This window comes from Tenebrio molitor, chromosome 5 (genome assembly GCF_963966145.1).
Source record: "Tenebrio molitor chromosome 5, icTenMoli1.1, whole genome shotgun sequence".
Lineage (NCBI taxonomy): Eukaryota > Metazoa > Arthropoda > Insecta > Coleoptera > Tenebrionidae > Tenebrio > Tenebrio molitor.
In genome coordinates this window covers 12,066,444-12,093,366 of record NC_091050.1, presented here as the reverse complement: position 1 = coordinate 12,093,366, position 26,923 = coordinate 12,066,444, and the positions used below count along the sequence as shown (strand labels likewise).

At 39.4% G+C, this 26,923-nt stretch overlaps 3 protein-coding genes across 5 annotated transcripts in view; 1 reads left to right on the top strand and 2 right to left on the bottom strand.

Annotated features, from left to right (window-relative positions):
* LOC138131613 (uncharacterized) overlaps window positions 1–19,549 on the bottom strand; it is a 38,024-nt gene extending 18,475 nt beyond the window's left edge. Inside the window, exon 1 of the mRNA XM_069048728.1 lies at window positions 19,314–19,549. The gene's annotated coding sequence lies outside the window, so the exon portion shown is untranslated. The remainder of the gene's footprint in view (window positions 1–19,313) is intronic.
* Window positions 19,550–20,408: 859 nt separating this feature from the next.
* On the bottom strand, window positions 20,409–23,512 carry Dlish (Dachs ligand with SH3s). 3 transcript variants are annotated; one of them, XM_069048737.1, is made up of 5 exons: window positions 22,369–22,559; window positions 21,957–22,311; window positions 21,653–21,858; window positions 21,203–21,596; window positions 20,409–20,926 (listed from the first exon to the last, which is right to left on the bottom strand). In XM_069048737.1, exons 3-5 carry the CDS (start codon window positions 21,800–21,802, stop codon window positions 20,520–20,522), a joined length of 951 nt encoding a protein of 316 aa, XP_068904838.1. In that variant the 5' UTR covers window positions 21,803–21,858; window positions 21,957–22,311; window positions 22,369–22,559; the 3' UTR covers window positions 20,409–20,519. The 3 variants fall into 3 exon arrangements, with proteins under 3 accessions (XP_068904838.1, XP_068904837.1, XP_068904836.1); XM_069048736.1 differs by lacking the exons at window positions 21,957–22,311; window positions 22,369–22,559 and adding an exon at window positions 23,218–23,512; XM_069048735.1 differs by lacking the exons at window positions 21,957–22,311; window positions 22,369–22,559 and adding an exon at window positions 23,063–23,159.
* An 83-nt stretch (window positions 23,513–23,595) lies between these two features.
* On the top strand, window positions 23,596–26,319 carry LOC138131615 (actin nucleation-promoting factor WASL-like). Its single transcript, XM_069048731.1, has 8 exons — window positions 23,596–23,848; window positions 23,940–24,167; window positions 24,215–24,311; window positions 24,979–25,080; window positions 25,131–25,486; window positions 25,635–25,695; window positions 25,749–26,017; window positions 26,072–26,319. Exons 1-8 carry the CDS (start codon window positions 23,750–23,752, stop codon window positions 26,225–26,227), a joined length of 1,368 nt encoding a protein of 455 aa, XP_068904832.1. The 5' UTR covers window positions 23,596–23,749; the 3' UTR covers window positions 26,228–26,319.
* The last annotated feature ends 604 nt before the right edge of the window (window positions 26,320–26,923 follow it).

Genomic DNA, 26,923 nt, shown 5'->3' with positions numbered 1-26,923 from the left:
TTTATAGTAAGAGTGAGGAAGGCAAAGCTTTCGTTCATGCGAATTGCGTGTTCCTCGACGATGCAATTCAAGTGAACGAAAGCGGGCTTACTTTCGAGTGCTGTATTTGGTTTAGTTCGATACCTCTTTAGAAAGAATCTGTAACTTTGTATCCAAAATTTTCAATAAAAATAAATCATATTTATGGACGGATCTGTTGTTATGAAAAAAAATTAAATACAAAATACACATATTTCTGTACGTCAATAAAGTGGTTGTGTGCACGTTGTGGAAATTGTGAAAATGGATATATGTTCCTGATTATGTCCTGAAAGAGGCAAGTGCCCCGAGGTACCAAATGTTGCCTAAAAAAATCAAAATTACGTTATCAGAAAAAATTGGAAAAATTTGCGAGGGAATGAAAACCAGTGAGCGAAAGTGAAGTGAACGAAAAAAAAACCTTCACCCACTCGTAACTATGGATACAGACTCACTTTCTAGGGAGGTATTGAACAAAAAAATTATATTTCGATGTATAATTTGTTTATAAAAAAACTACGCGTCACCAAAAAACCTTATGTGTCACATAAAACTAATGTCACATTTGAATTAGAGATAAAAAATACAGTTAAAAGCACGTCTTAGTCCTTGTGTAACAAAAATTGTAAACCTCTGTTATCATCACAATGAAGGTCGGACCTCATCAGAGAACTAACAAATCTCAACGAGAATATTTACATTTGTCAACTTAATTTTTTTGTTTTTCCTGTTTCATTAAATGTTTAACAAAATATTTACCTCCGGTGTGAGTAGAATAGGAAACTAAAGTGCTAAGTGCTGAGAGGAGATTTTCAGTCAACAAAAATATTAGAAAAACGCGCGATATCCGGAAGGTGGACTTTGGGAGGATGATAAGGATAGAGAAGGTCTCGCTGCAATGTAATTATCAAAGTTCAATACGAAACAGTACAGCTTTTGTATTTAATACTTTTGGCCAGGTCTTCTGTTTTCTGAACCACCCGCGCGGCGCTCTTCGTTACAACAGGTCTTCCACCGCGAAAGTAAAATGGTCAAATTAAACCCGACAGCTTGTTACGCGACGGACGATAACCGAATTATCGGCGACACTTTCGCCGTCCCCGGTGAATGACACCCAATCGACCGTCTTTTGTCTAATCCCATCCGACAGCAAAACCGAAGATATCGCCTTGTTTTTTTCCTCGGTGACGTCAATTAGTGTTGGCGTATCGACTCCTGTGGCAGCTCTCGTCAATTAGCAACGTCGTCTTTATCAATTAAACCTTTTCGAGAAGCGGCCATGAAAAGCTGCATAATGAGATGCACACAGACCATTGTGCTTAATTATGAGCGTGTCGCGAAGATGCTTTCGCTCCGGACACGAATTCCGATAAATTACGCCGGAATAGGAAAATAGCTGCGTGTGCAACCGTGAAAACAGAAATTTCTTTGAATGCGCGCAAAAAACCAGGCCTCAATAGAATTTATACCGACGTTACGGGGCTCAAGAAGACATTGGAGACCGCCTTTGCTTTCGTAATTACCGCTGTAAGGAATTCATATCGCCGTATGATGTTATTCATGTGCACGAACAAACTTTTTCTTTTTCGGATTCAAAACATGCAAACATGCTTAGTACTACAGATATAGTCGGTTGAATTTTTCTGTGATACTCATTAAACACGTCACAGACGTGATTAATGGCAAGCCAATTCCAACAGGGAAAAATTACGCCATTAACAACTTCTGTCAGGGATAATGATTGTTCACTTTTGTTAACAACAACGGACATCGTACGCATCACGTTCCAGGCTATTTTTAACATCAAATTGAGGAAAACGTTCGCTTGTGCTCCACGAAAATTCAATGGGACTAAAATCTAGTAGACTTCTCGGCGGCCACGAGATTCTACTCGCGTACTACGAGAACTCTTGCTGTAGAGACACGTTTCGCATTGTCTTGATAAATTGCGACGTATCATTTTGTGCCAAATAAACAGTTTACATCAGTTATTTGTGTTGTCAATTTTGAGATGGTTATTCCATGGCTGCTAAATAATTAACTGAATTTTTAACCCGAACTGTCAATCTAATCATTCTTCACTGTCACTTATTCTAATTTTTTCAATTAACAATGAACAAAAAACTCATCTACTTTTAGTTTTAACATGACCTCGTTTCGAATGAGTTTTACACATGTGCTTAATATGCAAAAAATCAGTTTCAATTTTTTAATCAAAGTGAAAATTTAATTCGCGTAAAAAAGAATTGCTTGTTCTAAATCTGAACGATCGTTGTTTCCTAAATCATTTCATTACAATACATAATTGAATTTTTATAACTTTCACGTAGTCGAAAATGTGGTGTCTGTCTATTCGCTCTATAAATAACGCGCGGTAATTTTTCCTTCAGTTGTCGATAAATTATTTACAAGTCAAAATGTGAACGGAAACAATTGGGCAAATTGAAAATCAAGGACAAGACATCCTCGTGTTTGGTTTGATTTTTGAAAGTTGCAATTTGGTGTTGGAGAAATGAGTGGAGATGAAACAGAAATTGTTCCAAGACCACACATGTGGAGCATTTGAAAACATCCTTTGGCGACCTTGATCTTGCGAGAAACACCGCAACCTTGATCCCGCGGAATCCTAAAAACAAAAGCTGGAAACGAGCCAAGTTTCGGAAGTGAGCAATCAAAGTGTTGTCAAAGATCAAAAAACGAGCGAAACCGATTAAAAAAAATCACAAGACGACAATTCGAAATCGGCGTTTAATGCTGGCACGACTAATTACAGTCTAATGGCCGAAAAACAGACTCGATGGAACAAACACCAATTACGGTGGCCGTCCCGGACACGAAAATAAATTAGACGGTACCGTCATTTGCATTTTTTTCTTGTTGTTGTCTCACCGTACGAGAAAAGCTTGTGTTGTCCACACGCCGAGCAAAATATTTATTCGTCCGTTCGTCCTTTTTGTTATGTAAAACACGCGGCAAAAGTAATGACACCTCCATTACCGCTGGATGTTTTGTTTACTTGTTAGCATCGTAGGTGTCTGCATTAGACACCGAGGACCGGATTAAAACGGGAAATTGTCCATTTGGAAGCCGACACCGATCATAAATTCCTGCTCGAGTGTGGTTTGCAGGAACTGTTAGGCCTCGCCGATCCATCGAGCACCAAATCGAAGGTTATTAACTCCGAACGAAAATTTTTCACTCGTGCCTGCAACACAGATCTGGCCGACCATTGAGATTAATCACGTCCTCAGATTAACCCCGATGCTCATCAATTAATTTTGATTTGTGGGGCGACCGCGCCGACTCCTAGTCCGACGGCTGCTTTCCTATTAAATCCACGACGTTCAAAAACAAATTCATAAAATACGAAATAATTGGAGCTATTAGGCGGCGGAAGGGGCCGTTTAGGTGCGACCGCAACAACCGTGCGGCGACGATGTCGCTCCTGCAAAAAATCCGCACAGGACCTGGCCAATTACGCCGACAAATCCCCAAGTTAAAAGCGCGATGGGAATCGCTTTTTGCTTCGCAAATTAATCATCGACACTTTTCCGGGGCCTGAAGAACATTTATTGGGATTGCGGTTGAGGCGGCACTTCTTGCACGCGCCTAACCTGGAAAGAGACGCTGTCCTCCATGTCACATATTAATTTGGCCTCGTTTTACAGCGCGAAACCTCTTCGAACCAATCGACGATGTCGTCCGCGTTTTGCGGTAAAAATCGATTTGTCGTTTCGGGATTATTTCGCCGTTTACAAGTCGTAAATTTTGTGCGTAATGCGGCTTTTCACATCCGCCATTAAGGACCAATAAAACAGGACCTTAACGCTCGCAATAGACGTTTGTGTTATTAATAGCGCGAGCACACTGTAAACTGGGAAATTTATGCCCCTTGAGCACACAATGATGGTATTAAAAGTGTACACATTTGTGTGTGCAAACTGGAATCCACCGGTGGTTGTTTGCGGATTAGATTGTAAAATCGGGAGGACGAGAGAGGATTAGCAGAGATTCCGAAACCAATTGTAAAGGACATGTGTCGCCAGTGGCGGTTCGTGCGCCAAATGTCAGGGTCGAGGCGTTAACGATTTTCATTTTTTCAACAAAGTTAACACAACATCTGCACAGTATTTGATGTTGAATCGACATATTTCAAATAGAACAAGTTTGCAAACAATTTTTCATGGAGAAGGTGGCGGCGTCAGGTCTGGTTGTACGATTTTGCTTAAGCGAAAAAGTTACAAGTCTAGAACAACTCTTGAAAAACAATTCTTTTGCAAACAGTATCTTGGTAATATTTGCTTGCTAGAGTGTAAAAGACGTCAAAAAAATTTACGCTGACTTAAGTGATATTTGCTTAATCGTTAATTTGCATTAATTTTATGTATCCGCGACTTGTTTTTTGAAATTGAAATTGTATTTTCTTCGTCATTAACATGTGACAATAATAGATACGAACTCTACATGAGGACAATATTTTTTATGTAGGATTATCGCGAAAAATTGCTCGACGCTGCAAAGTAACTTTAGTTTTTGTAACGAGTGTTCAAGTAAATTTGTGGTCAAACAGGTCGTGTTGTTCTCTCTTTCCCAAAACTTAGGTCGTCTACAGACAAATTGAAGTTTTTGGCTCATTTTATATTATTTCAACAATTTTTGAAATAATAGTACATATTAAAGAACGAGTGCGCCAATGCCCTTATAAAACGAGTTGTTCATGTTATTTTTTCGAATTGGCACCCTTTTTTTAATTTTTAAATAAAAAAAATAAAATTCCAAATTCTAGGGAATTTTGTATGAATTGGTAATTCAAGCCAACGGATGCAACTACATCTGCAACAGATGTTAAAAAGTAGAGTTTGAACATTAATATGTATTGGAAGTTTTTTGGTGTAAATGACAATAATATGTACACTGAAATATTGATAAAAATTTTCTTAGAGATCTATTAAACCACGAGATAGCCATAAACGACTCCAAATTGAATACAATAATAGACCTATTAGAGACGCAAATTCTAAAAATACATGTTAATGGTCTTCCACTCTTATTCTTTCATACCACACGAAATATCTGACAGCTGCTGAAGCTACGCCACACGTTAACGGAAACAAAAGCAAGCACCACTTGGCCACAATTTTTTGAACGCCCGTTAATTAATTGATGAAATAAAATAAGTTCTAGAACCCAATTAAAACAATTTTTATTCAGTATTTTCACCATAGTATAATGTCATTTTTTCTATATTTACTGAAACTTATTTTACAGAAGTATTAAAAAAAAAATAATTTTTTGAATGTGACAAGAGCATTTTTCAAGTTGTCTAGACCGGGAGTCTCATTTGGTGGAGTCCGAGAGGTTGTCGCCAAAAATTCCTTAAGGCGTTTTACCCTCAAGAATTGCTAATTATGTTACGAAAACGTCTTCGCGCAGCGTCTTTATTTTTGAAAAGGATTAGCACCGTCAGCGGAACGAAAAGTTTGGAAACCACTGCTCTACACAAAAAATCGACCGCATTTAAAAAGCAATTTCAAATCATTAAGATTTTAATGTTATCTTCAGTACAATACACAAAATTGATGTTATGGTTACCTTGGTGTCCAACACTTTTTTGTTAAAACGAGCAACACAATTCTCGATGACCGTTTTCTATCAAAATATTTATTAATTATATTAACTGTTTCTGTTTCAAAGCAAGTTTTTTGTTTTCTTACTAGACATGGAGTAAAGTCAATGTCCTAATTAAATCATAAATGTAGTAATTTTGATTAGTCCGTGGAAATACTGAAGAATCCACAATAAAAGATTGCTATAGGTATTTTAAAAGAGAAATTATTTAAAAGGAGTCTGTGATTAAAATTAAAGACAACTGTTTAATTTTTTTCTCTAACATTTTCTATCTTAATAGATTTTTTTGTTCGACACTGTCAAAATTTGAGAAATTTCTCCTATGTGAACGGATTTTGATAAATGTCAAAACGAAACGTCAAGCTAATTTTAAGGTTTTAAGCAATTTGGAGCCTGTAAGGGGCTCGTCGAACAAAAAAACGTTGTATTCAACTCGTTCGTGGGTAAATTGGGCCTTTTTTGGCACTCGTGGGCCTTTAAAACGCTCGTTTCACTCGCGTTTTAAAATGGCCCCCGCGTGCCAAAACAGGCCCAATTTACACACAAACTCGTCAAATAAACTACTATTATCCAGGATCAGTTTTTCACCTTCTTGCATTTTTTCTAATTTTTCTGAATTAAAACGAAACAATATGCTCGCCCTGTTCACACATCAAAGATCCACCAACACCGCAAGTTGCGTCTAAAATGCGTGGCAACATTGTTGAATTTTGATCTATCATAAAAAGTTAAGTTACATTTTTTAATTCTTCCATAAGTATTGAATTTAGATTTTTCTAAAACGCATGCCTCAATTTGGCCAAATTAAACAGCCGTTTCAGTCGTGCCAACTTGTACAGTCTTCACTTACTACATAGATATGGGGATATTTGTTGTGTAACCAACATACGTCAACAAATAATAGATCTTTGATGTGACAGGTGAAATGATGACACTGAACCCATTAACCATTCTCTAACTCTGTCATTAGATAACCAAAAGTTGACACCCAAACTCAAACATCGTTGATTTGCATAAAATTTACTTCCAGAGCTTGTGTAATAATAATAAAACACTAAGACATTTTGTCTCCACCAATTTAACTCTCCAAGAAATAATTACAATTACCATTCGTGATAATTATCAACGATAACATTGTTTAAAACGATTTATTAATTTTTAATTAATTGCATTATAATTAGTACGTGTTCGTTAAAAGTGAGATATTGTTGTCTAACAGCTTGAACTTAAATAGTAGTCAACATTGTTATTTTCTTAAAAATATTATATCACTGTTGTCGTCAGTTGTTCTAGGAAGCCGCTTACATTAAAATATTATGACGATATCTGTTAAATTACAGATGTTTCTTGTCAAAATAAATATGACGTATCAGGTAGCGCAGAACATAAAATTACAAATGTCAAGTTGAAATGTCACCTTTCTCCGTGAACTTACTGCGATTGGTGAAATAATCATTGAAAAAAAAAATGGCGTTAGAGTTTAATGACGGTAATCTAATTGTTTTGTGTTTGTCTTTCTCAAGTCGTTCCTTTGTGTGTGCCGTGCCTATTCATCGGCCTCACGAAGACGGAAAGAAATCGCACGCGGTTCTATTCCAGTGCAAGATGACCTATTGATAATGGCATTTAATCCTTTAACACGGCCAATTTGAATGACACGTCTGTTTGCAAATAGCGTTTCGGCCGCCCCCCATACTCTCCCGGTCGGACGTGACAAAGTGGCCGCGGCGGCCTCCTCCTTTTGATTGCGCTGTTTATCGCCGCAACAATGGCCCCCTCGATCGTCACCCCTCGCCAATTTATTTCTTCATCGGTCTCATTCGAATGACATTGTGCCCGGCCGCATTCTTTTCATATTAATTTACATAAAATGGACGCCGACAAATTGTGAACCGCTACGGCGGAGGGGCGCACCGACACTTCCAATCGCCGAATAAACAATCATTACGATCGATTCCCACCGTACGTGTGCCTCTTTGTTCCTCGACGGACAAGAGAACGGTTCCCATGTACTCTGGTGAGCCGAGCTCGACTCCCAACAACACAAACGTGGGACAATGTCGTGCCTTTTGCTTTTAATCTTCTTCATTTTGCAGATACGAAAATTCTTGCGTACGCTGCAAAGTCAAGGTTGGCGAATGTTAAGGTCACCTGTTCGACTCTTCGCGACCGTACCGATGCGAAAATTTTACAATTTCTTCGGTGCGCCGAAAATGACAACAATTTTACCATTTCTTGTTCTTATGATGTTATCTTCTTTTGATCCTCTGGTCTTCATTGTACCCCTTCTATGGTTTTTTGTCCGTCAATGGTCCTTTTCTTCTTTTCTCGTTCGATCTTGCACATCAGGTCTTTTCGACCAGAAATCTTGTAATGTTCTCTTCTTTCTCTAATCTCCTGGCACTCATTGCATCTATCTGCTTTGTGTTTTTCTTTTTGCTACTTGCTTCTCTTCTGATCCAATATTAGAAGATTCTTTCCCTTTAGCAATAGTTCTTATGCCCTAAACTTTATCTAATCATCTGGTAATTTTAACTTTCATGGACCATCTTTTCTTTTTGTTCCTATGATATTATGTTTTGCCAATCTTCTGGTCTCCATTGTCCTTCTATGGCTTTTTGTCCGTCAATGGTCCTTCTCTTCTTTTCTCATTCGTTAGTACAATAACGTTGTTTTTTTTTGGTCAAAGTTCCTATGACATTCTCTTTTTCTTTTTCTTCTAATCCTCTGGCCTGGGCCCTCATTGGTCCCTCTCATGTTTTCTCGTCAATTACTACGAGTTCTTTTTAACCAAAGTTACTATAATATTCTCTTCTTCTTCTAATTTTCTGGCACTCATTGCATCATGTCTGCTTTGCGTTTTTCTTCTTGCTGCTTGCTTCTCTCCTTCTCATTAATTATCACAGATTATTTCTCTTTAGGAATAATTCTTATAAAATCCTCTTTGTCTAATTGTCTGGCCCTCATTCTACCTTTCATTGGACCTTCCTTTGTTCTTGTTCCTATTATATTATCTTTTTATAATCCTCTCGTCTTCCCTTGTATCTTCCATGACTTCTTTTCCTTCAATTGTCCTTCTCTTCTTTTCTCGGTCGTCAGTACAATAACGTTTTTTTTTTTTGTCAAAGTTCCTATAATATTCTCTTTTTCTTCTAATTCTTTGCCGCCTGCCCTCACTGCATCTTCTATGTCTTTGCTTCTCACAGGTGTTTCGTATCTTTTCTCGTTCATTACTTGAGAATCGTTCTTTTTCACTAAAGTTCTAACATTCTCTTCTTTCTCTAATCTTCTGACTCTCATTACGCCAGCTCTGCTTTGCATTTTGTCTCTTACTGGTCATTCTTCTTCTCATTCGTTAGTATAGTTGTTTAGTTGTTATCATACTCTCGTTCTCTAAACTTCGGGCCCCCATTGCATCCCTTATTCCTTCCCACTCACTTTCTCTTCTTCTCGTTTGGAAGTACAATTCATTTAGCCAGACTTCCTATGATATTCTGTTCTTCCTCCAATCCTTTGACCTTCATTCCATGTTCTCTGCTTTGATTCTTTGGAGTCCTCTCTTCTTCTGGTTCGTTAGCATAGCACAAAATCTCTCTTTACCCAAGCTCTTATGACATTCTCTTTCCTTGTGCCCTATATGCCTTGTCTCTCATTGGTTCTTCTAGTATAGACACGTTCTTTTTCACCAAATTTCCTATGATATACTCTTCTTCCTCTAATCTTCTGACCTTCATTACATCTGCTTTGACTGTCCCTACTAGTTCTTCTCTTATTTTCTTGTTCCTTTAGTCAGAGTTTCTTCTTTCTTCTAGTTATCATCGCATCTTCTATCTTTCACGATCGCACTGCCGCGAAAACAATTTCCCCAGGGCGGCGAAAATTTAACAATTTCTCCGGTGCGGCGGAAATGCCAACAATTGTCCCTATTCCCGCCTCTCGGACAACAGAAAGTGAATGGCAATGCAAAAATAGCTCCAAAACAAATAGATTGGAGCGCACGAAAAGAGAAAGCACCCAACGTAGGACTGACAATGACAGGGCGAGAACTGTCACTCGAAGCGCCATCTCCACTAACGACACTTCCCCGAACTTAACCTTAAAAAATTTTGAGAAACAATTTGCAAGATTCGTTAGAATTAGAAACCGATTTTGGTTTGGTGAGTATGCAAATGGCATTTTTTCAGCAAATATGCTGGAAGCGTTCGTTATTATCGCAATATTTGCGTTTTTAATTATGCAAATTAATCTCGCAGCGTGTCACTTTGGCAAGGACAAGTCCGTAGATTAATTTTCTGGAAAGAGATCAAGATTCCAGTGTTGATTGCATTCCAGGAAGTCCCCAAAACGAGCCAGAAACTGGATTCATCCACCATAAAATGAAACACGATCAGATAATATCGCCGATGAAATTATGCAGAACCGGGAATAATTAGTAATTACGGTGTTGTACTCAAGCACCCATCAATCATAAATTCAGCGACAGTGTGTTATTGGCCGATCATTTTTACACCTGATGCGCAGTATCTCAACGTCGAGATTAAACAAATATCTAGAAAAAATTTGACGTCATTAGTCTTCGGAATAATATTTTCATAAACAAATCGAGCGTTCATCGATCAGGAAGAAAAAATCTAAATAAGCCTCGTCCGTTATCATCCATCATCTTCGACTGGAATTGGAGTTATTGATTTGTAACGTCGTGGTGTTGCGTAACGCAAACCTACGTGTTCTTTCCAAGTGGGAGTAATTAAAAGTGTGACAGCACCTTTTACAGACGCTCGAATGACGATCGAGAATATCGAAATGAGTGTTCAATCGGTCCGATTACGAGAACTGTCTAATTAAGTCGAAAATTAGAAATTAATTAGGTGTAATTCCCGCGTTATGTAATTTGGGGAGTTATCGTGATGTGGGGTTATCAGGACAAGTGGGTCCTTGAACTGTACATTTTTTGCAAGGTCCAGGTAGCGTTGAGTCGCCACGAAACGGCTCTAATTGGATAATGCAACTTATTTTTAGAATAATACAACGCAGAATGTCGTTAATAGGAACTAACAGAATGATTGGTTCTATTTTCGGACGGGCGAAATAAGGAAGTGGATGTTTCGGCACCAACAAATATTTGACGTGACGATTGGGTAACGACGATTAAAGAGGTACAATACCGACCGACAGGAAAAAAGACTCAATATTTGCGAAACGTCGTTGCACAAGAACCACTCCGACCATCGAGAAATCCAATTTATTGGCAAATATTTTATGTAATTTTCGGCGGCCAAAAGTGCGACGAGTCCGGCAACAATGGAAGCATTTTTGCGGAGCACAGTTCGAGGAAACGACAACACAATGAGCATTATTTCACCGATGAGAGTCTTCAAAATCTGGCAGTGACGGTACGTGATCTGTCATCATGCGATGACATTTCCACGTCTGGGAACAGCGGCGGGTGCGTTGAACTTGCGTGCAAAATTTCAAAATTATTTCACTTTCACTCCGACCGGATCGAGTTGTGTGTTAATGGTAGAAAGTTGAGGACATGTGTACTTTTTATGGCGCTTTGTTTAATTGCCTCGGAACAAAAGGTGGCGCGGAAAAGTCGCCAGCGGTGCGACACTGGTGGTGGAGCGGAACGGTTTCGAAACGCCGGCTCGGGGAGGATCTACGGTTGGGGCTTTGGTAGAAGAGGCAAAAGGGAAAAGCTGCGGATCGAGAGGTGAAATCGCACGCGGAGGAAAAGTCCCGTAAGTCGCACGAGGCAAAGAGTAGGCAAGCCGGTTTGGAGTTCGAGAGATGAAGCGGTGAACTTGGATGCGAAAAGGCGGAAACAGATTCGGATTTTGTACGATGCGAGTGTCTTGAAAAAAATGGTTCTTTGCTTTGGTGTGATTTACGATTGTGCTGCAATTGGAGAGGGAATTGATGAGAAAGAAGAGAAGAAGGTCCTTTCTTCTTCTGTTCTTGTTCTTATTTTATTATCTTTTTCTAATCCTCTGGTCTTCCATTATACCTTCTATGCCTTTTTGTTCGTCAACGATCCTTCTCTTTTTTGTCGTTTGTTAGTACAATAACGTTTTTTTTTTTGGTCAGTTCCTATAATATTCTCGTTTTCTTTTTCTTCTAATCCTCTGACCTCTGACCCTAACTGCATCTTCTATGTCTTTGCTTCTCACAGGTCCTTCGTATCTTTTCTCATTCGTTATTAGAGAATCGTTCCTTTTGACCAAAGCCCTTCTAATATTCTCTTTTTTCTCTAATCTTCTGACCTTCATTACGTCCACAATGGCTTTGTCCCTACTGGTTCTTTTCTTATTTTCTCGTTCTCTTGCTCATTTCACCTTCTATTCCTTTGTCTTTCATTACAACTTTTGTCCTTCTAGTTCGTTAGTTGAAAATCGCTCTTTCGGAGTTACCGGTTCTTTTCTTCTTCTTGCTTGTTACTACAGATTCTCATTTTCTATGGTCCTACCTCTCACTGCTCCTTCTCTTCTTCTAGTGTATCAGTACAAAATCGCTCTTACTCTTCTCGTTAGTTATTTTATAAGTGTTTTTTTTTTGCCCAACTTCATACGATTTCCATTTTTTTCTGCTCTATTGCACCACCTTTCCCTTTCAAATCTCACATAATTTTAAATAGCGTCAGAACCGATAACAACCCTGCGGTAATCCTTTTCAAAATAAACTAATAAATTAAGAAGTTATGAAAAACTGCTAATGATCAACGCTGCGTGCAATTACATAAAACATAAAATAAACACTGAGTGAACGGGTTTGCTTTTACTCGGTCGAATGAACATGAAAAATATTTAGTTTGTTAATTAGATTGAAAAAACCGATATACCAACTAACGAATTTTTTTTTGAGAATTGTGAAAAATAATTTATTATCCAATATTTTGTGAGCGGCAGATAGAAGATATTTAATACTTTGCGAGCAACGACACTTGCAACATCTGATGTGTCGACATGTGTTTTTTAAGAGAAACACAAAATTATCGCTACATTTGCATGTTGCAGAGATATCGTTGCAAAAATCCTGTGTAACTGGACGTTCGCATAACAGTATCATCTGAGTTTGTTGTAAAAAGTGCAATAAACACGGTACAAAATTAATTGATTCATCAACACAATCCAGAGACTTAACGCGCTGGTGGATTGACCACTGGTCTGTTTTAGCTAATTAATTGAATAAACAAATTGCAGATTAAATCAAAGTAAAACTGGGTTTAGTCATTATATCAGGCCGTTTGATTAAACAACTTGTAATAATGCAATTACCATTATAATATAAATGCAAACTACACAGTCATGCAACTGAAGGCCGAATGTACGAACAGAATGATTTAACAGCACTAATTATTTCAAGAAGTAATCACTACAGAGGAGAAGTTCCGATCGGTATCAGCTGAAAACTCGTTAAGTGACGTAAATGAGGCATCGACAAAATAAAAATGACTTTGAGAAATGTCGAAGCTGCGGGATAGAGTGTTTTGCAAACGTTCAAAATTTGCATTTCGCAAACCAACAATAAAACGCTATAATTCAGCCAGGGGGTCGCGGATCCTTTGCAAACGTGCAAGAAATCTTACTTCTTGGAAGAGTAGTACTATCTTCTAAAAGTGTTTGATTTGATCAAGATCAGACCTAAAATCTATAGAATATCTATTGTACAAAGGCGTAGCAAAGGGGGGGACCAGGTGGGCCCGGCCCACTCCAGAATCCTTCTGGCCCACCCCAGAATAAAAGTAAAACACATTAAAAACAAGATACATCTACAATATCTATCTATCATCTGTCGTTGGTTTAAAATCTGGCCCACCCCAGGAAAAAATCATTGCTACGCCCTTGGTGATACAGTTGGTTGCAAAAAAAACGGGAACTGTCAGAATAAAATTGACACATTTTTACAATTTTTCCATAGTGTGAAACCTTCTTACGATCTTAAGCTTGTTTGACACGATGCTAAATTTTGTAGAAAATTTGTTAGAAAATGAGAGAGACCCTCGACAGGACCAATGAACGATCAGGATCATAGTCTGTCTTTGTCAGATCCTGACCGTTCATTGGTCCTCTCTCATTTTCTAACAAATTTTCTACAAAATTTAGCATCGTGTCATACAGCCTTTACGAGAGATAGGTTAGAATTAACGTCAAAATTCAATGACACTTTTTAAAATTATTTGATAGGTTAGGTATTGTCAAGTAGACAATTAATTGACAAATGGACAAAATCAAATTTACATTTGGAAAATTTTCGTTTCCCGATTTTTTTGCAACCAACTGTACTGTTTTAGAAAGTAGTTGCGAGCAATAAATTTTGGTCGGCAATGTCATTCTTTGACATAACGGTAAGTGTTCTAATGCGAAACGGATATAACCTATAACATGTTGCATGACATTAATGGTCATTATATCAAATTTGATTGACGAAATCAGACACAAAGTCTACATTTTAATTAATGAAATGATCCTTTCTCGTTAAAATGTAATGATTTTGAACAATTTAAAAAAAATAATGTTCACATTGGGGATAATCTAGCAAGAAAAAATTTTAATTTGTGACAATACGACGAAACGGTGAAATAAGATTGACGACCGAATTTATTGCTCGCGACTGTACTACATAGATAGTAAAGCGTACTAAAGCTCATCCGTTATAAACTTGAACTGTCAAAGTGCCGTTAGGTTGGCACTTATAGTGATAAAATTACTAGTCAGGCCAATGAATATTTAAATATTTTATCTCAAATTCTGACAACTTCTTTATGTCATTTGCGACAAGCTCTCTGATTTTGAGTCCATTTCTCCTTTCGTTTTTCATTTTTACAGCTGCGAAAGCTCAAAGATACCTATAATCTGTTTCAAAATCAAAAATCCACCACCTGTTGAATTATGTTGGCAGAAACAAATAAATCCCTAGAATAAGTTTCATTCTTTTGGGTTGGCCCTACCTCCCGCCATAATTTGACATTGAATTGTTGAGTTTATTTACGTAACACTAAATAATTATTATGTACAAAAAGGTGGTAGCTACCATATCATACCTTTTGAGTGAAATAATAAAATGAGAATAAAAAAAACACTATGAACTACGCCTGTGACTACGCCCAAAACGACTGTCAACAATGTTTTTTCATAACCCCATTTTTTTCTGACACTTGCAGACACACTAAAAATAAAAGTTGGCGACGTTGTCGGTTGTATTTTCGAGGTAGAATGCAGTGTTGGTGGATTTTTGATTTTGAAACAGATTATAATTTAAGCCTGTTTGACACGATGCTAAATTTATGAGAAAATTTACTAGTAAATGAGAGAGGACCAATGAACGATCAGGATCTGACAAAGACAGACTATGATCCTGATCGTTCATTGGTCCTGTCGAGGGTCTCTCTCATTTTCTAACAAATTTACTACGAAATTTAGCATCGTGTCAAACAAGCTTTAGAAACAAAAGCTTTGAAACTATGCGTCGAAAAGAAAGTAAGACAGAGTTTTAAGAAAGTGAAAAGAACAGAATAAAATGGTGGCAGTGAAATAGTGTGAAGGTCTTAAAACTACAGCATTGTTGGTAGATCTACGGAGGAGATTCATAAAACTTTGTTACTTTCTGCGTGAAAAAAGAACAGAAAGAGAAGCAATACACAGTCTCTTGGTGTGGAAATAACTACACGTGGTAAACTGAACTTCATTTGAGGGATGAGAGATCATGACTTTTTAAGTTGTTTCTAAAGATGGACAAGAAAGTTGTGAGATAGACAATCAAGAGAAAAACGGAAACAATAAAGTAACAAGAGTTACTTCTCTCACGTAGTATGATCTAGGGATACAACATATCTACATATCAGAGAAAAAAAATTCCTTATGGGAGATGAAAAATCACCACAGAGGACACCTTCCGATCGGTATCATCTGAAAAACCGTTAACTGACGTAAACGAGGCACCGACAAAACAAAAATGACTTGGACAAATGTCGAAGCAGCGGGATCCACCATTTTGCAAACATTCAAAATTAGCATTTCGCAAACCAACAATAAAACGTCAAATCTGAAACGGGCGTCGCAGTAAATCCTAAATATTCATGAAGAAAACAATCGAGTTGCGGTTTTAATGGGCTCCCCGTATCACGCGCTCTCACTTTATGCATCGTCCATTGACAGTCAACTTGAAAACTTGAACAATTTAAATGCAAGAATATTAATGACACAATAGAAAAAAAGACGTTGCGTGATGGGTGGTGCCGGCCGCAACATCTGTCCCAGCCAGTCTCTTTTTCCGCTGGGACGTTCCCACCAGCTGAAAAATCCCCAAAAATGCGACCATGACCCGCGCACTCTCCAGACCCGAATCCGGCGCGCGCGTGGAGGTACAACCGCAAATTATTGCAATTTGTGTCAGCGTGTATTGTCATGTCGGCGATTTATTACGATTCGTGATTTTATCTGTGTGGCGGTTTGGACAAATCGCGCTGGAAAACTGTACCGTTACGCTCTATTTTGGCTCACACCGGGTTATGTGGAGGAATGGCCATCCGACACGTGATGATGCGATTGTTCTTCTCGCGGCGGCCATATTAAATTTTCGCTGTCATTACCCAGACTACAACAGGAAATTGTTTCAATTATTTAATGCTAGCCGGTCTTATTGCATGTTAACATTGTTGTTTATTGTTCATGCAAATTGATTCTATTTATACTGAAGGGGAAAGAAATTGCCTTATTATGACGGGTCGGGAGTTGAGCGGCACGAAAGGAAAAACTCGTAATGGTAAAAATGATTCGAATCAATTGGCGAGTCACGTTCCGTTCGGCTCTTTCGGATGAGTATAATTTCATTAGAACCGTTTTGTTATTGGTAAACCTAATGACCGTCACATACAAAGTGCCAGTTTATTAAACACAGTATCTGGTAGGTGGAGAAAATGGGACTTCCGCGTTCAGACGCTGATGCTTTTCATTGTCCGAGTTAATGCACCAGATGGAGGTGTTCGTCTAATAAGCTGTTGTTACATTCTCACGCATTACTCGCGACTATCTATCGTCATCGAAAACAAAATCGATTTTGAGTGTGACGTCTTCGCCGACATCTGACACTGCAGGACGCGTTACAGTTACTGGGACAATGGCTCCTGCAAGAATGCACGACGTGACCGATCAAACGCCTAATGCGATAATAACTGAATCATTTCATTCGCCTTAATAAACACATGCACTTCTAGAACAATGCTTGTCAAGTACTTTCAAGGTTTTAATTAACGGAATTACCGAGTGGGACGTGACCTCTGCCACTTGGACGTATCCAGAGATGACCCGAAACGAGGCACGCACCTTGCCTGTGCCATCACTTCCGTTTTGAATTGGGTCAAAGCAGGGCGACGGAAATCATTGGTGATGATAAGAGTGGAGAGGTTCCGGTGCGGTTTTGGGAGACGTCGGCGAGATAAGAGAGTTGCTGCGTTCTGAAACGCGAGGAACCTTGGAGAACAATGGAAGAATGTCTTCGAAGAACAGATGCTCACAATACGAATGGAGCGGTTGCGGGGATCGAATTTACCAATAGAGATGATGTAGCGGTGTCGGTGGTTCGGGGAATCATTCCGTTCATCATTCTAGTTCTTCAAAATTGATTGTCTTCAAAGTAGAGTTCTGTAAATAGAAGGCGACCACAAATTCCGGATAAACGGTTTCCTTGCCACAAATAACATTTTAAGATGATAAGGTGACTACAGTGAGTGAGTGTTAACTATTACATTTTACAGGGCTCAAACTAATCAGGCACTCGGCTTCGCCTCGAGCCTGAAACCTAGTTTTCGTGCTGTAAAATACCTCTACCGTACTCTAATGTAAATAACTATTTGTAACAGATTATTAGATTAATCTCTTGCCTTACAATAAAATAAAATAATTATCAAGATTATGTCAAAATAATTTTTCCGGCTATTACAACAGAAAGTAGGGATTTCTTCCGCCGTTTTAGGATGAAAGTATGGTATTCTCTCTTGGGGAGTAAAAGTAAAAACGTGAAAGGGACATTTCTCGAAAATTTGGTCAAAAACAATATTCTAATTAAATTGTAATTGTAGTAGATAAGATTAATAAAAAAATTACATTTTATCTGTTGACGTTACTAAAATTGGTTCCAGATTATCTTCCTAAATCTCGGGTGTTGTTCCTAAATCGAATATGATTCTAACGTTTTCGGTTTGAAAAACAAACCAAAATGACATCTTCCATCATTTTTTGGCATTTCTTCCCGTTTACATTTTGTAAACAATTTCAAATTTGTAAAAATGGACACGACCAGCAAGGATAAAATAAACTGGTTATAAAACGCAACCTTGGGAATGGCAAGTGTGCTTACCCTGATGATGTACTTTCCAGAAAGAATTTATTGTAAAATTTAAGTAATAAAGAAATCTCTAAACGTAGGTGGTCTTTTTTGTGCCGAACGCCCTCTACATCCTGACCTCTTTTGCTTCAATGTTGCAAATCGATAAATCAATTTGCTTGTGGCATCTTAAATCGAGAGCATAATCGTATTTTTACAAAGTGAAAAAGATTCTATTTGCTGATCACCGTAATACAATCTCCTTCGGTCGTTCTACGAGATAAAACTGTCCTTGGAATTCTTAATTCAAACAATATCAAGCACCTGCTTGCTCGAATCCATAATTCAAAAACCGTGTATACGAAAACTTTCACGTTCTCAGAATTCTACAACTTTTGGAAACGTCACCTTTGGCCAATTCTCAATCTCCCTCCAACCCAACGAATTGCGTTTATCGTGTGCTACACAATACACTCGTCGTATTTAAATTTGAACTATTTGCATAGAAAGGACACATTATCGCATTATAATACACAATTATTTTTTGTCGGTGATATTACATTCCAATCTGTTACGTCAACGCGAGTATAAACACGTCAATTTTAATAAATTAGGCAACTCGCCGTTTTTACAAAACTAATTTTATTCTGACACAAATCCACCGTGCACGCTTTACTTTTTTGCCAGAAAAAATCAAATTCTCGCATTACTAATCCGTCGAAACTTTCATCTCAATCTCGCACCGTTTCGAATCGCGGTTCGCATCGGACATTTGAAAAATTTCCTGCTTAATATTTCACGGAGCGGTGAAACCACGTCTTTCCAGGCTCATCACGAACCGGAAACGACAAATGACATAATGCACCACTGCACCAACAATGGTGGGCATGGCTGGCTAGACGCAGATTTCCTTCAACCCGACATGACAATATTGTGATGGGTGGTTCGTTAAACTTTTGTTTAACGCGAACCAGCCTGTCAAGTTCATTGCCGATCGCATTATTGCCATTTTAAGTGGGTGGACTTTTTACACGCGAAAATATTGCAACGGGCCGACTTAAAAGGCGACGATTCGTCCGGTAAGGCGAAAGACGTCGAGGAATGCGTTTTTCCTCAAGACGAACAACAGTTACAACAAAGTAGGCCTTCTTTGCAATTACCACATAAAAATTAAATTATGGGTACTACAACCATACTCATACATCCGTTAGTTAGGTACATGGGTTTCGAGTTGTTACCCTACATCGGAACCCACCGTCCCCTACCTAATAACCTGTCATTATATCGGCTAGTTTAATTGTCATTAAAATATTTGAGAGGCTCGTGAGGAAAAACAAAACACGAACCTTTGTGACACCTCCTGGTTACCGTTGACAGCTTTGCAACTTCTCCCGAAAACGCGAAACACTAATTTTGCGATTGAAAAGTCGTCAAACTGTCATTCGACACCGCACACTATCATTTTCGAAGGTAACTCGATGCGCAAGCAGAAACACCACAGATTTTCATTCATTACTTGCACCGTCCGACACAAACACACCTTGCAGTGAAAGATGTTGAAATTACTGGCACGAAAGATAAATAGACGCTGCTAAGACCTACGTCTGTCAAATACCTGAAGTAAACAAAATGTAACGAAGAAGGTGTGTCGTATCACCTAGCTTAAGTCGGACACGAGCCGAAGGAAAGGTACACGTATTCGAATTCTTCCACTTCGGAACGCGTTCGTCGGTAGTCAACCTTCAATTCATCGACATCGGTGCAGGTGCACCCCTGAAGAAACCGCTGATCGCCATTTGGAGCAATCGATGCGTTTAATTAGTAAACCAACGCTCAACACCGACTTCCTGGTCTCTTAAGGACACTTTTCGACGTCTTTCTGGTTTGGTCGGTAATTTGCATAAATAATTGCCCGTGTATGGTAATGGGAGTCAATAGGATCAAAGTACCAGCGTGTTCCCTTTGACACCCATAAACTTGTTTGTACCGAGACCTGAAATTCTTCAAGGAAAAATTACATTTTTATTGGGGTCGCTTGATCGAATCAAAACGGAAAGACGTTAGTGCCCGTGATGTCTCATCGTGACGTTAATAATTTGCACGCTTTTTGCGTACGCTAATGACAACCGAATTTTGCACGACATGTTTTGAGAGCGGCGATGTTATCGCGGTGCGAATTAATTTCAGGTGCATTAAGCAAATTAAAAGAGCCAGGAGATCACATCGTAATCGCGGATAATATTTAAATTTCATTCAAATATAATTAGTGCTGATGGTAATGAAAAAATTCCAATCATCCACGTACTAAAACTTGGGTTTAATTAACTAATTAATTTTTGAAGGTGTGGTGTATACGGTGTGCTGCGCACCGGTGTATAGTGGGTTGCCTAGCGATTTCGCTTGTCGAGCTTGACAACCGCAAAGTTGTGTAAAAGTTTGGATTAAAAGTTCTGTAAAAGTTTATTAACAATAAATGTCTGGCAATAAAAATAAAGTATACAAAATATAAAATGTCATCGCTGCTTATAAAAATACTTCTCATCACACAACAATCAAAGACTTGTCATAGCTGGGGGCCTGGCGTACGCCTTGGGAATAAATCCGTACTTCCTAGTCTTGGGAGCGTACGCCCATAACCACCCATCGACGGTCTGATTATTAAGATCGGCGTAGATCCAGTCACCTCTTCGTACGGTTAGATCGTCGGGGGCTTGGGCCTTGTAATCGTAGAGCATGACCAGTTCCGTCCCGTGGTAGCGCAGGTCGTCCACGCTCGAAGACGTCAACAAATGCGAGTTGTTCTGATTGGTCAGGTTCCCGGGGAGACTCTGATTAGTGACCCGGTTGAGATGTCCTTGTATCACATTGTCGGCGGGATAGACGAATCCCGACGGGATGAATCCTTCCTGGCCGTCGCTCCTCACGATCCAGTACCAATCCGGATCCTCCTTGTTCAGCACTGAAGACAAACACCGTGTTCAGCGAATCGGCAGGCGACGGTGATTCGATCGCGGTGAAAGCAATTTATTTACCTTTCTACTTAATGACACAGTGAACTCGTAAGCGGCACGGTGCGCATTAATCAAGACGTTTCTTGCACCGCGCGGTTATTACTTACTGTGGAACGAAATTATGGTTGTCGGTGAGTGTCAATTAAAAAGTCGTGACTTAAAAAATGGAACAACGCTAAGTATGTACTTTTCCGAGTTGGACGGCACTGTGGGAGTACTCTTACCGGTGACAAACTCCCCCCTCTCCACGGAGACGTCGTTCTCATCCCTCGCGATGAACGTGTACAGTACGATGTAGCGCCCCGATGGGTCTTTCGAAAATGGCAACATGTCGGGCTCTGAGCGGATGCTGATCGGCGAGCCTGCCCCCCTCACTTGCTTCTTCCCCAGAGAGTCGCAGTCGCTGGTGTCCAACCCCGCGAGGTCGCATTCGTGGTTGGTGTCGGAGCTCTCCCCGGACGGCAGTTGCGTCTCTCGAGGCAGCTTCTTCTTTATGGCCAGCTCGGCTAAATGGCTGTTGTATGGCGAACAGTACGAGTAGGGGATGAACCCCTCTTGTCTGGTGTCCAAACCGATTACATAAACCCAATCGTTTTCGCGGTACAGAATGTTGACAATCTTTAAACGAAACAGATTTGTAGTACTCTTGGCGAGACGATCTACGGCGGCGGTACCTGGCCACGTTTCACCTCCAGTTCGTCGTCCACGCATGGGGTGAAGTCGTGAAGGACCACCATCTTGCTGTCAGGGGAGAGGCCGTGTTCCTTCTCGATACCTACCCTGACCAAGGTTTCGATGCTGGCGGAGCCCGTGATCCGGCCCATCCCGGGGGCCCCATTTATCGGCCGGTTTAGCTCTTTGTCTATGTCGGAGATGGAGGCTGCAAAACACAACATCGCACAGTTCTTTCAGGTGTTACATTGAAGAATAAATTTAAAAAAAAATTAAGAAAAAATAAATAAATATACAATCTAGCACCTGTTAAGTGAAGGACACCCTCGCATCAAGAGAAAATAAAACGAAGTTGAGAAAATATAAGACTAAAGAAACTACTCTCTTGCGCAGCTATATCCTCACAAAAAGTGAAACTAAATCAGTTCTTTAGTTCCCCTCTTGGGAAAAACATTCAAGTTATTTCCAGTAACTTGATTATTATAGCTGTATTATTATTATTTTGACCATTTTTGACTTATCAAGATTTTAATAATGTACACATCAACAGGATGGACTTCACCAGACATGATTTATGACGTGTTCGCAAGGATTAGAATGACTTATCAGTTGTTATCTTTTCGAGTCCTAACAGAAACGCAGCTTAACGGGTTAGATATACCTATGAAAAACAAAACTCAGCGTTATAGTCTAATTTATGCAATTTTTATGTAAATACCTGTTAGAGAACTGTTAGGTGGCCAAGCATATATTTTTTATTGTCTAAAGTAAAAACCATTTTATGAAACTTGTAAAACACACAACGTTACAGTTTAATGCTCAATAAAACGCTAAATGACAGTAATGACATTTCAAATAAAAATTTGGCGAAAACACAGTCTTTTGTTTTTCATAGGTAACTTGGATGGCATATTTCTTTTGATCATGATTGTGGTAGATGTGGTGTGAAAAAATGCCAGTTTGTAAATCGAAGAGCTTTTGAAAGTAATTTTTTATGTCCCAAGTTTGAGAAAAAATAAATTTGTGAAATTTTTAACCACCGACAATAGATTTGCAGTTGTGCATAATCGCACTGAAAGTTAGGGTAAACCAAACCGATAGCAGATAACCCAATCGCAAGTCAAATACACTTTATTCCAGTTCTATCGCTGTCCAAGCACAAAACTTATTTAATTAAACAGAGTTGGTTACACTTTTCCCACGGTTGTTCGCTTCTCCCACTCAGGCCCACAAGCAACAGGTATGCAATTTAGTAAGCAGTTTGATCGCTTATTTTTGAACATTTTGTTGCTTTTATTCACCGACTGGTGGCTTTTTCATGCAAGAATCAAAGAAATGTTCACTATTTGCACAAATGAGGACACATTCTTTGAGGGGCCAGGCCAAATAAATTTCGCTACCGCTTCACCTACGTTTTTTGAGCAATTTCCTCGACAAACGCGCAAATTTGATATTTTTTCCACTTATTTGTCGGGGAACCAACACTCGAGTCATTGTTTTTGTTTAATTTTTTTCACCAATAGTCTGAACGTCGACTGCGAAATGTTAACACAAAAATTCTACTCACATTTTTTCTTCTTGCCTCGTCTGATGCGCACGGGGCACAGAAATGCCATTTTCCCTTAATTGTTTATCTCATTTTTAAACAATTCACGTTTATTTTAATAATTACAACTGTACTTCTGTCAAACACAATGATCTTTTGATCAAAAATTCACAACGATGAAAGCGATCAAAATCGTTGCTTCCGGTCTCGATAGATGGCACTTTTGACATTTTACAATCATTTTTCCGGTGCACCTCAATGGATCACCCGCATCTCCAGAGAAATACCGAATGATTTCCACTCTTCGATCAATCAATCACTGTACGTGTCACAAGTCGAGTTTTGTAAATTGCACGATTTACACGAACCTCTTTCTCATTGTTTCGACAGTCGACCAGCAGAGTGCGCTTCGCTTTGTCAAAAATGTGTCATGTAAATGTCAAGGTGTCAGTGACTCTTTTGGAGCGATTGAATTTTTTTTAGTTAGTTTCAAGTCGTGGTGGAGTTCGTAAATGTTTTTTTGTGTTGAAGTAACGAACAAAAACTGTGAATAATGAAAATGCCCCTGACTCCCATCGAAAACAAATATACCCGGTTGATGTCCCCGGAGGAGCATCTCCAAGTGTTCAAATTGCTGGGAAATCGAACACAGGTACGGCGTTTAACTATAACTCCCAAGATTCCGTAGTCACATTGAGTTTGACGCGATCGCGGCTCATATTTGATGCGAATTGATTTTGCAGTCGCTATGCACAACGGTAGTCCAATTATTCTGCACAGAACCGCCGTATCACTCGCAGTGGCTAAAAAGGGACGTGGGCGTGTTGTGTTTCGTTAAGGACAATATGCGGAAAAACTACTTCTTCAGGATGTTTTGTTTGCGGAAGAATATGATGGTGTGGGAGCAGGAAATGTACAAAAACATGGAGTATCAACAGTCTACTGAGTTTTTGCATATTTTCGAAGGAGAGGTAGGGGATGCAGCCTAACTGACTCTGTGTAGACTCATCTGTTACAGGATGGCATGGTGGCATTCAATTTTGCAGATACTACCGAAGCAAAGGACTTTAAATTGATTGTAGATGAGAAGATATATATACGGAGACGAAGAGATGGTAGGCGTGTCTTTATTTTACATGTTCTAGCGATTATATGGGATTCATTTGCAAAAACATGAACCAGATTAGATTATGGCCTCAAAAATTATTTTCCAGTGTTTGATAACAGACCAAAAAGGATGTGAAGGTTACATCATATTGTATTAAAATGTTTTCTGTGGTAATTGTACTGATAAAAAAAAGTAATGACTAATGAGAAACCAATCTGGACTGTTTATTTGTTTACTGTGAAAAAAAATGTTTTTTTTTTTAGAGGATTCCTAAAACACTTGGCTGTAGTGCTGCCTGTAGAGTACACATTTTTATCTCTAATACAGTTTTTGTTATCTTCTCATGTGGTGGTCCAGTAATAGGCTTTTATCTGTGTTGACAAATAGAGCTTAAATGGAATAATTTTGCATGTTATGTCAGTTATGTTAGTTTATCTGATTTTTATGTTCATTTTTTAATCACACCCTTTATATTTATCATTGAAATGTAAGAAACAGTACAGACGAGATTATCCGATTCTGCACTACTTCTTAGGAATTTTTTAGTGAACAGTACAAAACGGGACAGGAGCGATAACATTCTACATCCCAGGAATGAAATGTCAAAAGTTTTTGGAGAAATTTCAAAAGACGAATTTATTTTTTTGTTTATTTTCTGTTAAATTCTGTTGTAGAAAAAAGGAAGCTGGTGAGGAATCATCCCGTTTCGCAGCAGAACAACATACATTCGAACACGCTTCGCGAGCCCTACGACTACAAGAAGACCCCAGATCCAGGTGAGCACCTCTTGGCCCGACCGCAAAATAGTATTCGGTTCGAATTGCAGCCGTGAAGTCAGCAAAGCGCAAAAGAAACATCACCAAGGCCGACATCGGCGTCCCCCTGGACTTCAAACACATATCCCACGTGGGTTGGAACCCCGATTCGGGCTTCGACATCAACAGCCAGGATGACCAATTGAAGTGTTTCTTCGAGAAAGCGGGCATCTCCGAGAAACAGTTGCAAGACCGCGACACTAAAGAGTTCATTTATGACTTCATCAACAAACACGGCGGACGTGAAGCGGTCGAAGAATCCACGAGCGGGCATTCAGGCAGAAGGGCCCCGGCGATACCGGCGGCGAGTGCGAGTGCGCCGCCGGTGCCTCCTGTACCACCCAGGGGACCTATCCGGCCCCACGTTGTACGTATTCCACGAGCGCTGACAAAAAACAAAACATATCACAAAACAAAATATTTTCTGTAAATTAGAAAACAAAAAACAAAATCACAAAAAATATTTTGTTTTGCTGTGCGCAAGAGAGGCACTGATTGTTGACGTTTTATTTTAGCGCGTGGCGCCCCCACCGCCGCCCCCAGTTCCCTCGTCGAACATCCCGAATTCAGTAGAGAGTAGGTTTGTGCAAAAAATGTGTACGTGTTGACGTCCGCGTTGCGGTTTTTAGATGAGAAGCCGATTCCGCCGCCGCCACCTTTGGCCAATTTGGGAGCGATACCGCCGCCCCCGGTGCCGGCGTTCGACATGTCGGAAGGCGACGCTCCGATACCGCCGGCGCCGGCTTTAGGGTCGGCGCTTTTGGACAGCATCCGGACGGGGACGACGTTGAGACCCGTGGAGGACAGAAATATGCCCACGACGCCGCCCGTCGTGGAGGATTCGCGTGGTCAATTGCTGAAAGCGATCCGCGAAGGGACGAAGTTGAAGCCCGTTTGTGTATGATTGTTTGGTAGAGTGTGGTTTTTGTGATTTTGTTGCGGGGTGTTGCAGGAGAGAGATGTGAAACCTATGAACAACGTGGTGGAGACGAGAAGTGGGGATTTGGCGGAGGCGTTAGCTAGAGCTTTGGCGGAGAGGAGCAAAGCGATACATTCGGAGGACGATGATGATGAGGATGATTCAAATGACGACGAATGGGAAGATTGAATCGAATATAAATAATATTTGTTTATATAATAACGTTAGTACAATGGAAAAGAGCTTCAATAATGTTCTAATAAAGACATATTAAACTGTTAGTCTTTTTTTATCCGTTAGATCGGTCATGGAAATCAAGGCGAATCTTTAACCCCTAAATAAAACCTGACAATTTGAGCAACTTCTCGTTTTAACCTGTTAAATCCCGGTTTTGACTTTTAGAATTTTATCTCGTAGTGTTTATGTTTGACATTTAGAATACTAACAATTTATTTTTTAAAATCAAGAATGTACTTTGCGAGTAACCAGGGAAACAAAGTGGGAACAGTTGAAACTCGATAAATAAGCAACGCCATTATTGTGTCAGTCTGTTGTGCCTACAAGTTTTTTCAAGAAGCTGTGTTAAAAAGACCTAAGTGGAGCTATCACATAGTAATTTTCGTTTTTTTAAGAAGTCAACGGGGGAAATTGATAAAGAAATTCGCGGTAAGTACGATTCCTCCACTATGCTATGCGTTCCAAAGCTTACTTTTGGGGAATTTTGTGTTGAAAGGGGCTATATTTCATAGTAATTCCCTTAATAATTAAAAAAAATAAATTCTCTTAACCTTTATTTTTTTTTTTATAATACTTCGTCTAGAAGTGATTTCCAGGTGGTGATGTCCGGAAAAAGGAACTTGCATGAAATTAAGATTTGACTGGTGG

What these genes read in the sequence shown, in the direction of transcription:
- LOC138131615 (XM_069048731.1), top strand. Translation starts at nt 23,750, where the DNA reads ATGAAAATGCCCCTGACTCCCATCGAAAACAAATATACCCGGTTGATG. An exon ending in CAAGAAGACCCCAGATCCAG is followed by an intron (nt 25,081 to 25,130) that starts GTGAGCACCTCT and finishes TTCGAATTGCAG; the next exon opens with CCGTGAAGTCAGCAAAGCGC. An exon ending in CGAAGTTGAAGCCCGTTTGT is followed by an intron (nt 26,018 to 26,071) that starts GTATGATTGTTT and finishes GGGGTGTTGCAG; the next exon opens with GAGAGAGATGTGAAACCTAT.
- Dlish (XM_069048735.1), bottom strand. Translation starts at nt 23,144, where the DNA reads ATGACTCGAGTGTTGGTTCCCCGACAAATAAGTGGAAAAAATATCAAA. An exon ending in GAGGAAATTGCTCAAAAAAC is followed by an intron (nt 21,859 to 23,062) that starts GTAGGTGAAGCG and finishes TGTGTTTTGCAG; the next exon opens with CCTCCATCTCCGACATAGAC. An exon ending in GAGGGGGGAGTTTGTCACCG is followed by an intron (nt 20,927 to 21,202) that starts GTAAGAGTACTC and finishes GTTTGTCTTCAG; the next exon opens with TGCTGAACAAGGAGGATCCG.